This window comes from Cicer arietinum, chromosome 6, assembly GCF_000331145.2.
Source record: "Cicer arietinum cultivar CDC Frontier isolate Library 1 chromosome 6, Cicar.CDCFrontier_v2.0, whole genome shotgun sequence".
Lineage (NCBI taxonomy): Eukaryota > Viridiplantae > Streptophyta > Magnoliopsida > Fabales > Fabaceae > Cicer > Cicer arietinum.
Genome location: NC_021165.2, coordinates 66,553,279 through 66,566,426, shown reverse-complemented (window position 1 = coordinate 66,566,426; position 13,148 = coordinate 66,553,279). Strand labels below are relative to the sequence as shown.

General features: G+C 24.2%; 1 protein-coding gene across 3 annotated transcripts; it reads right to left on the bottom strand.

Moving 5' to 3' along the window:
• Nucleotides 1–291: 291 nt before the first annotated feature.
• LOC101489217 (two-component response regulator-like PRR1) lies at nucleotides 292–3,861 on the bottom strand. 3 transcript variants are annotated; one of them, XM_012717312.3, is made up of 3 exons: nucleotides 3,321–3,847; nucleotides 2,082–2,276; nucleotides 292–950 (listed from the first exon to the last, which is right to left on the bottom strand). In XM_012717312.3, the coding sequence occupies exons 1-3, from the start codon at nucleotides 3,720–3,722 to the stop codon at nucleotides 717–719; spliced, it is 831 nt and encodes a 276-aa protein (XP_012572766.1). In that variant the 5' UTR covers nucleotides 3,723–3,847; the 3' UTR covers nucleotides 292–716. The 3 variants fall into 3 exon arrangements, with proteins under 3 accessions (XP_012572766.1, XP_004506003.1, XP_073226038.1); XM_004505946.4 differs by having other exon boundaries at nucleotides 2,082–2,261; nucleotides 3,321–3,844; XM_073369937.1 differs by lacking the exon at nucleotides 292–950 and adding an exon at nucleotides 959–1,306 and having other exon boundaries at nucleotides 3,321–3,861.
• Between the last annotated feature and the right edge of the window lie 9,287 nt (nucleotides 3,862–13,148).

Below are 13,148 nucleotides of genomic sequence, written 5' to 3'. Positions count from 1 at the left end.
GAAATTCATATTATTAAAATATTTATCACTAATTTTTAAAAATATATATTCTATATTCTGAATCATGTTTTTAGCTTATACAGCTTTTTTATTTTAAGTAGAAAGCCCTTAAGTCCGAGCTTGAAGACAAAATCAGAGCACTACACCTTTTTTTCTTCTAAATTTCACTGTAAAGAAGTGATAGGTAATGCCGAAAGTGATTGCCACTAAAATATTTTCTCTGTTTCTTACCTCTATTGTCCTTTTCAAAGTTTATGTTTTAATATTATTTCTTCATCTAAAAGCATAATATTCAACAAAAAAGTTCATATATACTACAATATAATTTTATAAATACATCACATAGAAATCAAACCTCAAATACAACTTTTTGCTATTGAGGCCTAGTCTATAAAAAGATATAAAAAAGGGCACTAAAAAATTTCACCTAAGACTAGAAAGTATAAGTTTTGCACATGGTCACATCCATGATTAAAATAACTATATTTACATTTACATTACCTACTTTGATCACAAGCGCACCACAATATTTAAAAAATTTGAAAGCAAACAAATTAATTAACCAACCAACCCATGTAGTGTATCTTGAATCAACAATAAATTTAATAAAATCACGGCATACCATTATAATTTTAACAAAAATTATATTTTATAATTTTAATTAAATTATGGTATTATCGTAATTTCGTTAAATCTATCGTTATTTCATCATATACTTAGTAGAACACATCAAAAGAGGAACTATGTTGAGGCTCTTGAGCAAGATTTGAAGTAGGTGCCAATGAATCAAATAAATTGGCCCAATTTTCATCTTCCTCATCTTCTAATTCATCTCCATTACTAATAATATTGCTCCATTGATTTGGAGGGTTCATTACAATTTCATCATTCCTAGCAAATCTTCCTCTAATACGTGGCCTACTGTCTGCCAATGTCTTCCTACAAACATACTGATTCCCAAAAGAAAACAAATTAAATTTTTTTTTTACCAAAAAATTAAATTTTTTTGACCAAAATATTAATTTTTTTTAATGACATGATTGCATCATTTCATGACTAAATAGTATTCAGGTGGAGCAATATAGAACTATATACAGTACATTGTGTTGGAGAGTAACACAACACTTCTAATTGCTTACTTTAGGAGTAATGGGTTACCAATAACCTCGTATAATAAGACAAATATGAGACAATTTTTTATTTTTATGTTTGATATATCACAAATTTAGGGACATGTTGCAATACACTAAGTCTTAGCAGTAAACTATAATCACAATTTGATATTTTCTGTGTGGCCAGCAAGACCCTATCATGCAAAAAACAAAAAACAAAATCAAGATCCAATTATAATTTTCATTCAAAAATTATATCATGTTGATTATTGAAAGTATTACAAAAGATAAATTGAGGATTTGTCAATCTTTTTACTGTTTCACTTAACTTTCAACCTTAGATACGATTTTAGCAATGATATGGTGCAAACTTTCTCAATAATGATTTTCCTGTTCACAAAGTTTTCTCCATTTATCGGAGTTTCTCTTAAATCCCTCCATGTGCATTTTTAATACTTTATTTCTTTCAATTGGAAACAAAATATTGGCATACTTTGAGAGAATATATAATTTTTTTAAATAAAAAGAATGTTACTTTTTAAAAATATTGATTAATGTAATTTTTAAATATATTTTTTATTAGTCATCTATAAAATTACAATTAAAAGAGACATTAGAAAACGCGTAAGTGTGTTTATACTTTTAATAAATTCAAAGGACATTTAAGAATCAAATTCCACTACTCAAAATTTATGCATCATTCCATTTATACCAAAATTTAATATCTTTTTATATATAAAACTATATATATTTTTTGTACCCAAAAAAATTATATATGTTTATAAAAAAAATTATTTAATTAGATAAAGAAATATATAGTTGTAAATAAAATGAGAAGAAAAAAGCCACCAAATAATTTGATATTCTCATTATATAATGTTATAGATTATTATTATTATTATTATTATAAGTAAAATTTATCAACATAATTTTTAAGACAAAAAAAAAAGAGAGAGAGAATAAATGAACCTTAATTTTCTTGGTGTAGTTCCTCTGGTTTCTCTTGCTTCTATATCTCTCAATCCTCATCCTCTTTTCCTGTGGGCTGTAAGGACTAGCTGCTCTGTTAATTTCTTCAATTATCATGCTACTCTCTATTGACAAAGGACTATCTGATTGATGATAATGTTGTTGCATTCCATTAACCCTCTGTTCATATGTCGACTACATTTATTATAACAAAAACATGATTGATTTTATATATGGACAATTCATATTAACTTGAACAAATTTAAAATAAATAAAAAAGGAAGTACTAGTAGACTAAACATTATTGATGCTATGATACTAATGTCTCTTTTTCTTTTTGTATCAAGTGCTCTTTTTCTTCCACACACATGCCATAATTCACATATATTTTTATGCTATTTTTTTCCTCACATATGTGACTTTTGTATAGAATCTTTACTGTTTTTTTGAACAAGGAATCTTTATTGGTTAGTCAAGAAAAAATAATCTATAATTACTGTTATGATTAAATTGCAGTTGCAGTTAATGTGAACTTTCTTATTTTAGTAAAATGTATATGAATGCAATTCACGCAACCATAATTATAATTTTAATATTGTTAAAAAGTCTTTCACCCAAAAAAAATTGTTACAAAGACTACTAAATTTTTTACATTACACCTGCAACTGTAATTGGGGAACACACTTTAATTAGAATCGATATTCTTGTATGCACAATTAAAATACAACTTACACCAAAAGAGAAAACTACACTAAAATTAATAATGCATCCAAAAATGTATGATGTGAAAAGTCGGTGTAAAATTGATTTAATATGCTTATTACTATTTTTCAAAGAACAATTATTTTGTTTTAAAGTATAAAATTTGAAATTTTTATCTATAAAATTGATTGTCTCAAATTTATTATTCAAATCGCTAATTGTATCATAAAATAAATTACTTAGCTTCAAATCAATTTACAGAATAATTTTTTTTAACAAAATCTATAATCTAAAATAATTTTTTCTGCATAAATAAAAACACACTAACCACAAAAATAAAAAATTGTATATTATTATTATTATTATTATTATTATTATTATTATTATTATATACTACTATAAATTAAAAATATTTAAAAAATTTGTATATTTAATTTAAATTTTGAATCAAATAAATAAGTTTTATGACACTTTTTGTTGGTTATATTTGATTTGTGATAGAGTATAGAGAAAGATTATGTAAACGGAGAGGGGAACCTGAAGATCACCGGCACTGTAAACTCGCCGCACCGGACCATTATCCTGATCAAGCAATTCAGCAAACATAAAAGGGTGATAGTGGGGCCCATCACTCTTTTGCAGCGAGTGGCTACTAATACTCCTCTGTATCAAACCATTCGAAACTCGTTGAGTTTCGTAACTCGCCAGAGAACTCGGTGAGCCCATGTAACTAGTGCAGCCACTGCTACAACTATTATAACTACCACCAACAGCAGCAGCATTATTGTAACTCGTTTCTGAGTTGAGTTGGGAGAGTGAGTCGAGAAGCGAGTCGGACTCGTTGAAGGTAATGAGTTGGGGTTGAAGAGGTGTAGTGGGGCAATGTAATGGTGACGTGTCAGTGGCGCGTGAGAAAGTGGTGTGGAAGTTTGTATACATGGCGCGTGGTGGAGGTGGGAGATGGAAAAGAAGAAGTTATTATAAGTAGAAGAAGAGAGTGAGAGAGTGAGTGAAGATGAAAGGGAGTAGTGAAGAGTATTTAAGTACTTTTTTTGGGTGCTTGAGATGGAGATACATTGAACAAGACAAAATAAAAACAAAAGCAAACAAATTTCACTTGAAGTGAGGCAGGACAGTGGAAAATGAAAGTTGAGAGTAAAAAGTGATGAAACGTCAAACGTAAATATCATCATTATTTGATGGAAGAGTTGACTTTTTCTTTTTTAAAATAAAATAAAATGATTTTTTTTTTATACAAGTTAAGTTGCTTTATATTAATTTTAAGTGATAATTTAATATTTTATATTTTAAAATATTAATAATATTATTTTTTTTATATAAAAATTTAAAAAATTAATAAATTTTTTCAAATAAAACTCATAAAATTAATTATATTATTCAATATAATACAAATTTCATCAAATTCGAAACTCAACTCTTCAAATAAACTCATATTTTCATTATTTATTTGATGTCGTTAGAGATGAACATATAAATTTATTTAAAGATTTAAGTTATGAATTTGTTGAAATTTGAATTATATTATATTGAGGATGATAATTAATTTATGGATTTTATTTAAAATTTTTGATGAATTTTTGCAAATAAAATAAAATAAAATAACATTGTTGATATTTTAAAATATAAAAGATCAAATATTCACTTAAAATTAAAATAAATGATCAAATCAGAAACAAAAAAATGACTAAAACGTCAACTGAAATTAAGTTAAAGGATCACATATGTTATTTTATATATTTTTTTAATTTAAATATCATTTTTTCAAAAATATAATCGAATTCTCCTACTTTAAATATATATATATATATATATATATATATATATATATATATATATATATATAAAATTCTCTCTCTATATATATATATATATATATATATATATATATATATATATATATATATATATATATTAAATTATCTTATTTTTTTGCATAGGAGGTATCATCGTCGGAATGCGATCATGTTCTAAGATATTTTTTTATTTTATTTTAACAATTGAATATTTGTTAGTTTAATTAATAAAAAATAATTAAAATATTAAAAAAAAAATTATATTAATAAAATCAAATCAAATATATTAAATTGAAGAAAAAAATATATCAAACTTAATGCGGTTGACTAGATGTACCAAAACAAATAACGCGTTACAATTTTATTTTGTTAACAACTCTGTCTAATTCTTACTTCGATCTAATAAATAAATAAAATAATAATAATAAAAATAAAATATTGTTAAACTAATAAAAATATTTTAAAATAATTAAAATAATATTAATAAAATAAAACAAAATACATTTAATAGAAAAAATACATCAAAGTGTGGACCAATTATTCATAATATTTTGCAGATAAAAGAGCAACATACTTCTATTTCCTTTAACAACTCCTTCCTATTTTAATAATAAAAATAAAATATTGTTAATATAATAAAAATATATAATTAAAAAAAACAAAATATATTTAATAGAAAAAATACATCAAATAAATAAAATAAATAGATACTTCTATTTTGTTAACCACTTTCTCTTATTTTCTTTCTTGATCAAATAGATAAAATAGAGTTGTTATAAAAATAGGAGGAAGTTGTTAACAAAATAAAATTGTATTGCTAAAAAAATAGTATGAACACGTTTTTTGTTTTGACAATCTAGTTAACAACATGTTAAGTTTGATGTATTTTTTTTTTCAATTTAAGGTATTTTATTTGATTTTATTAATATAATTTTGTTTTTCTTTTATATATTTTAATTATTTTTTATTAATTAAATTAAATTAATAATTATTCAATTGTTAAAATAAAAAAAAAAATTAATTATTGCATCTCGAGAACAATTTGGTATAATTTTTTTAAAATAAGGCAGTTTGGTTATATTTTTGAGAAAAAAGATATTTAGATAAAAAATCCAAATAAAATTGGGAGTATACACTAGGAAAATAAAAAGAAAAAAAATGTTAATTTTTTTTAAGTCATATAAAAACCTCACAAAATTATATAAGATTCTTTATAGGTGGTTGAACTTTATCAATATGTTTAGTTAACATCTTTAGTTTTAAAAAAATCTCACAAAATTTATAAGTCGTGAACAATCGTGGGATCCAAATAATTGTTAATAACAATAACATAACATTTGAGTTAGAGTTGACTTAGAAATCAAAATAAATACGATGATTTTGAATATCGTTTTCGTCTGACAGTGTATCACTCCAAGAACTAACTATATGTTTATCTGAATATTGACGATACTCTCAAATATGGTCTATGTTAAATTATAAATCATTGTCACTTTGTTGCTTTGTGTTATCTGATGATGAACCAAACACCTCTTAAATTGCAACTTCTGAGCTCCTAGGAGATGAGTTTTGCTTCTTCGTCTTTTTTTTCTTCTTTTGTGATTTAGAAATCACATGAGTAAATTCATATTGATATGATCTTTTTTTTCTCTCAGTAAACAGGTTCTTGTGTGTCACTCTTCACATTTATAATATTAAGTGAAGTCCCAACTACCTCTTGATTAACCTCCACAAACCCTATAATTAAGCAGATTATTATCAGTACAATTCCATGTGAGGACGTTATTGATACCCTTTCAAACTTCTTTATCAATTGTAGACTTTTAGACAATGACAACAATCATTTGTCCCAAACTCCTTATCTTTTAAAGGAGGTTTGTTTTTTAAGAGACATGTATCTACTCACAAGTCCTTTAGGATATTAGCCTTCTTAGTCAACTCTTCCTTCTCAATATTGGCTAAATTATAATTACAAATAGCAAAAGAATGACTAATCAAGTGACAATTAAAACAAACAAGAAGAAGATTTTCATATTCAACATTAACAAGAAAAACATATATTTCCCTTGCTTCTATATTTTATCATGACTTTGTAAATAAATTAATATCAATTAAAATTTTAGCAAAATGACTAAAGTATCATTCAAAAGAACCTTATCTTGTTGCAGTATCCAAGCTCACCGATATTCTAAGACAATTGGTGATGGAAAACAATATATATATTAGACCGTAACATTTATGAGTCAAATCCATCAATGAAACCCAACATTACGCCGTTGTTTGATTATGCTTCGACAAATTAAAATCTGTAGTCGAAGAAAACAATTTGAGTAAATCTGATTTCAAATTCATAGAATCATTTCCCTAAAACATTATTCCCCATCTTTCCAAAAGGACTCCATATAACAACTTGTCATGCAAATCAGTCAAAGATGATCCATCATCGTCACAGCTTCATTTGCAGTTGAAGGCTTTCCTTTTTGCACACGGTTGAATTTTTCTTAACTGCACATGCTGATTGCATCTTGCACATCGCCTGCACTCCCTGTACAAATTGGCACGTTGGCTTTTACAATACCATTCATTTGTACAAAATTATTTTGTTATTAATTAATTTTAAGATTTTAAGATAGTATTAAAAATATGTTATATTTCGTTTTTAGTTTTTTTTTAAATTTCTTCAAACGTCTATTAAAGGTAATTTAATTTGTTTGACATGATTTGATAGAAACATGTTATGATAAGAAGTCTATATAGTTTGAAGTGTATCTATCTCATACAAACAACACATAAATCAAAATTTATTATTAGTAATTATATAAAAAACAATTAACATAAAACTCAAATATCAAATATGTTAGAAAAGAAAGGACAAAATGAACAGATTAAAACAATCAAAAAATTTATGATTCAGAGTTTATTTTTTCAACCTTTCAAGGTAAAAACAATTAGAATTTTTATCTGATTTATGAATAAAATAAATAAGAAAACAACCCAAAAAAATTTCAACAAATATAAAAAGAGGAAATCATCCTAACATTAAAGGAATAATAAATTTAGTGGAAATCAACAAAACATCAACAATAGAAAACAATCATAAAATCAATGATAATAAAAAAATTATTTCATAACACTAAACACTAAGGACAAGTGAGAGTGGACAGAGAGGTAGAGGGACACATAGAAACTTGAGGGAAAGAACAATGAGAAAGTATTTGTTAACATTTATCAGCTTGGAAAATATTATTTTAACTTAACTTAAACTAAGGACTAGAAAATAAGGTCAAGTAGAATATCATTAAATTTTTTATTATTGTATTCTTAGGCCAAGGCCAAAGTAGGATATGATTAAAAAAATTGATTAATATATTCTATCAGATTGATGTATCAAACAATTTTAAGTACACTCGTGTGCATTGTCTGCATACATGTATAGAACATTATAAACATCATTACGTTAAATATAAGACGTTCAACTTAGTGGTATCGGCATTTGACAGTTGAACTACGACTTAAGAACAATTTTAGAATTTTTAATCAAATGATTAATTTAATATAATTTTTTAATCTTTTAGTGCTTCAAAAATTCATATTTTGTTAAAAATTTATAAATTTTTAAAGGGGATATTCTTATAATGTTTTAAACATGTTTGTAACAAATCATTCAATAATTTGAATAATACATATAAGTTTACTTAAAAGTATATATCAAAATTATTAACAGAAAATATTTGAGGAACTATTGTTTAAAAACAAAATTAGAGGAATAAAAATAAAATACGACATATTTATATGGATCAAAAACTTACTTAACCCTTAAAATTAAAAATTGTTTGGTATTTGCCTACTACAATGAAAATCACTATTTTTTAAAAAATTTATTATGTAAAATAATTGTTTTGAGAAACTAAAAATAGCTCAAGTAGTTTTTTGATTATGTTTAGATTCTCTCTTTATTTTAAAGCTATAAAAACCATATGAAAACTTTTTAAAATGATTAATTTACTTTAAGAAAAAAAAGTCTAACAACCGCACCATAAATGTCATGTAACTTTTTAAAATTCAATTATTTTGAATTGAATATAAATTTTAAATTTATTTTGCTTTCATAGTATCGATATCCAATAAAACTCTGAGGTATTTTTCATAGATTTTAAATTGTTTTTTAGCATTAAAACCATTTTTATTCCTAAAAAAAATACCATTTTACAAAAGGAGGCCCGATCAAACATAAATAGAGGCTTAAGATGAATTTTAATATGAAGTATTTTAATAAAATTATTTATTAAATTAATATAATTGATTTTATTATAATATTTATTTTTAAATTGATGATAACATAAATTAATTTAATATATATTGAGATAATATTAATTTTAAATAAAATTTTAATAGTTTCAGTTTGAAATTATTAAAATATAAGACAGTTCTATTAAATACAAATTTTATTTTTCTGGAGACATTTTTATAAAGTAATACTTTTTTGGATGCTATTTATTAAGTTTAATTTTTATATATTTGGAGATTTAAAACAATTTTTGTAGTGGTTTTCTCCTTTGGGTCTATCTTGCATATGTGAGAGACGCTTTTATTATATTTTTAAATCTCTAAATATATAAAAAAAAATGCAATGGTTGCATATAATGAGAGAAATCGGACTCAGATCATTTAAGTAATGACACATATTCAAATCATATTTATGACACTAGTGTAAAAAACTCGTACTATACACATATTAGTATTTTCTATACAAATGTTTATGTTTTAAAAATTATTATCACAAAATATATTCTTTACTGTTATTAATAAATTTGTTTAAACCTTTATTTCAAACTAGTGAGCTATACATCTCCTATTTAAAAACATATTGATTATATATTTAATATAATTCATATATATATATATATGCTATTTGATTATTTTTATCTTACATCTCAATTATTTTCACGGTCCCTTATTATGAGACATTTTAACAGAATTAATTGTAGACTACAATTATTTATACTGTCTTTATATATATATATTGCTCATGCTCATAATTTCTCTATCCGTTAATGCATGGTCTCTTAAATCTCAACTTGTTGCTTCATTGATATCACATTCATTAATGACTTTCTTTTGTACATGTATTTGTTTTTCCCTATTTAAGCTTGATTGTGAGATTTTCTTTTTCCTTTTCTATCTTGGGATTGCAACGTGTTCTTGCCACTTGTTGTTACTTGTCAATGTGTTAATTTATCTTTTACTTATGTAAAATAGTTTAATTTTGTTGTGTTCGGAAATCATAATGATATTAATGGAAGATTCTTAAAAATAATGATACATTACTAAGAGTTAGTGTTGGTGTGAATTGAAAAATAAGAATATCTCACATGAGAGCTATATTACACACTAGTAGTATTTATAAGGTAGATAGATGTATGGAACTTGGGGTGTACTCTAATTTTGTGAAAGAGGAGGAACGCATGCAAAATAGACCACCTGATAAGGACCTCAAGAGCATGAAGATGATCCATATTTTAATAAATTATGATGAACTTTATTTATTTTAATTTGATTTGTAATAATTCTTATTTGATTTGGAATTGTAATAGATTTATTATTTATTTAGTTTATGTTATGTGTAAGTGAAGATACTTTATTTCCTTACATTAAGCTTATTTTATAAAAAAAAAAATAAGATGTAAGTCCAATATGAGTCTAGAGAATGGTGTCACTTATGACACATTAATTAGGTTTAGAGATAGACTTAGTATAAATAAGCATTTGTAACCTCATTTAAGGAGAATTTGAATATTATTTTTGAAAGGATTCACTTTGACCATACTAAGGTTGTTAATCCTTGTGGCATTCTTTCTTGGCTTATCAATCCCTAGATTGTGGCGCTATTTTGTTCTTGGTTCCTTTGCTGAATAATAATTTTGAGTTTCCTTTACATGAAACCATAATACTCAAATTCTATCAATTTTCGTGTTTAGTAATATGTGATCATATCTCAAATTCTACATACTTGTTTTATGTAATTCAACAGCATAACTTGTTTGATGTTTTCCGGATCTCTTATGAATTTTTTTCAATTATTTTAAATATATTCGATATAAATTGCATTTTGGGATTTTAACAAAATCTCAAATTCGGAACAATGCATCAATAATATATTTTTTTTAAACAAAATTGAGGATGATGAAACGTTTTCTCAGTTCAAGGTAAGAAAAATCTTAAGACTCTATAAACATTTACATATAAATTTATATTTATTTTTCTCCAATAACATCCACAAAAATTAAATTTATAATTTATCATATTTAATACATATGTTTTTTTCCAATTAAACCAAACTTTTTAAGTTAAGAGTAATATATCTTCCTACGTGGTCCAAACTTGTGCCCATATTATGACTACTAAAATATTGCCTCCCAAACGTCATGAAATTGTACCCAAGTTGCATTTGGTCCCACCACTTTACTCCACACACTCCATATGAGAATACACGAGCAGCTCCCATTTATAAATTAATTAAGCGAGATATTCTTAACAATCATCATTACACGGAGACAAATCATTCCTAGTTAGCCTCTTTGAACAATTAATTATATATTGGATTTTTAACATATGGAGGTCATTTTTCTCGTCATGATGATTGTTAGAAGATATAGTAATCATAATTTTGCCAAATCAAGAAGTATATATAATGATGTTAAAATTGACCTTAAACTTTTCCTATTTAGTACCTACCTAATTAAGTTCTCGTATTACTTAACTATTAAACTTTTTATTAATATTTGTTATCTAAATAAATATATTGATCTTATGTATACAAGTCCCCGAACAGAGTTTGTCTCTGAGCAAATTTCTTTTAATTAATATATACATATTTAAAATTGTTCTAATTGTCCTTTAACTTAATTTCAGGTGTATACTTCGGTTTTTTTTTATTTGATTCTTTATTTAATTTTAAATAATAATTTGATATTTTATATTTTAAAATATCAACAATATTATCATTTTTTTACAAAAATTCAAAAAAAAAAAAATTCAACATTTTCAAACAAAATCCATAAAACTAATTATTATCTTTAATATAAAATCAAATTTTGTCAAATTTCATAACTCATATTTTCATTCTTTATTTGACGTTGTAGGAGATGAAAATATGAGTTTGTTTGAATATTTGAGTTATACATTTGATGAATAGATGACTTTTCTTGAAATTGGTATTGAATTTTATGGATTCTGTTTGAAGATTTTGATGAATTTTCAAAATTTATGTAAAAAAAGGATAAATTGAAGACATTTTAAGATATAAAGAATCAAATTGTTACTTAAAATTAAATAAAAGATCAAATCAGAACTCATAAAAAGAAGAAAAAAAAATATATAAAAGACTAAATTATTAACTGAAATTAAATTAATAGATCATTGGAGCAATTGTACCTATTATTTATTAGATGACACTCCTCAATATCTTATTTATTTGAGAGTCTAATGTTCTCAGCACTCCATGATACTTGACTCAACAATATTTTACTTAAATTCCTCATTGATAACTGTAAGACAATAATCTATTTTTTATTATTGTTATGTTTTTTCACAATCATGATGAGAGTATATCTATATATATATAAAGTCCGATAATCTTCATGTGCAATGATCTCAAAATTATTGAACCTTAATATTTTTTCTTATAGTATTGCTATATTGATTAAAAAAATTCTATAGAATCAAATAAACATCTAAGTTCAGTAAGATTTAATTTATTGTAGAGGAAATTACTTATTGCATCATAATTTATTAGGTTCAACAAGAATTTAGTTATTGAATGAGTTCACAAAGAAAAAATATCATAGGATTAAAAAAATTTGTTTTGATATAAAAATATGATTAAGAATGTTGTTATTTTGTTTTTCTTTTGATATGTTATTTAACAGTATCTTTGAAAGTTATGAAATGTAGTTAAGAAGATATGATTATTTTCTTTTGAAATGTGATTATTTGGTGTTATATTTAAAAATTATGATTTTACCTTAAAAAATGTTAGAAGGATGACTCTTTTAAATAGCTAGAAAGTTAGTATTAACTTAAAGTTGTATTTAGATGTTATTTATAATTTATTTATTTTGATTAATTTAAATAAAGTAGTTTAAATTTTTGATGTTTTATTGAATAAAAATATAATATTTTAAAATAATTTAAAATAATGAAAATTACATTTTTTTTTAATTAGAGACTCAAATATTTAAATTTACATAGGGTCTCTAAAAAAATAAGACAACTATATAGATATAATCACTACCTCTAAAATTGAAAATTTCCTACTTTTAATGTACATTATTAGCCAACTACTCAAACCTATGTAATTAACTACAACATCATTCTAATAATTAGAGAAATAATGTCCTTGTAGTATCATCTAGCATATGTCGATACTCTCCTTCAAATTAGAGCATAGATATTTATGTCAATTGCACAATAGAACATCTTGGTTGAAATAAAATTTGATGATGTGGCAATCAACTTCCACATGTTTAGTGGGATCGTGTTTTATCATATA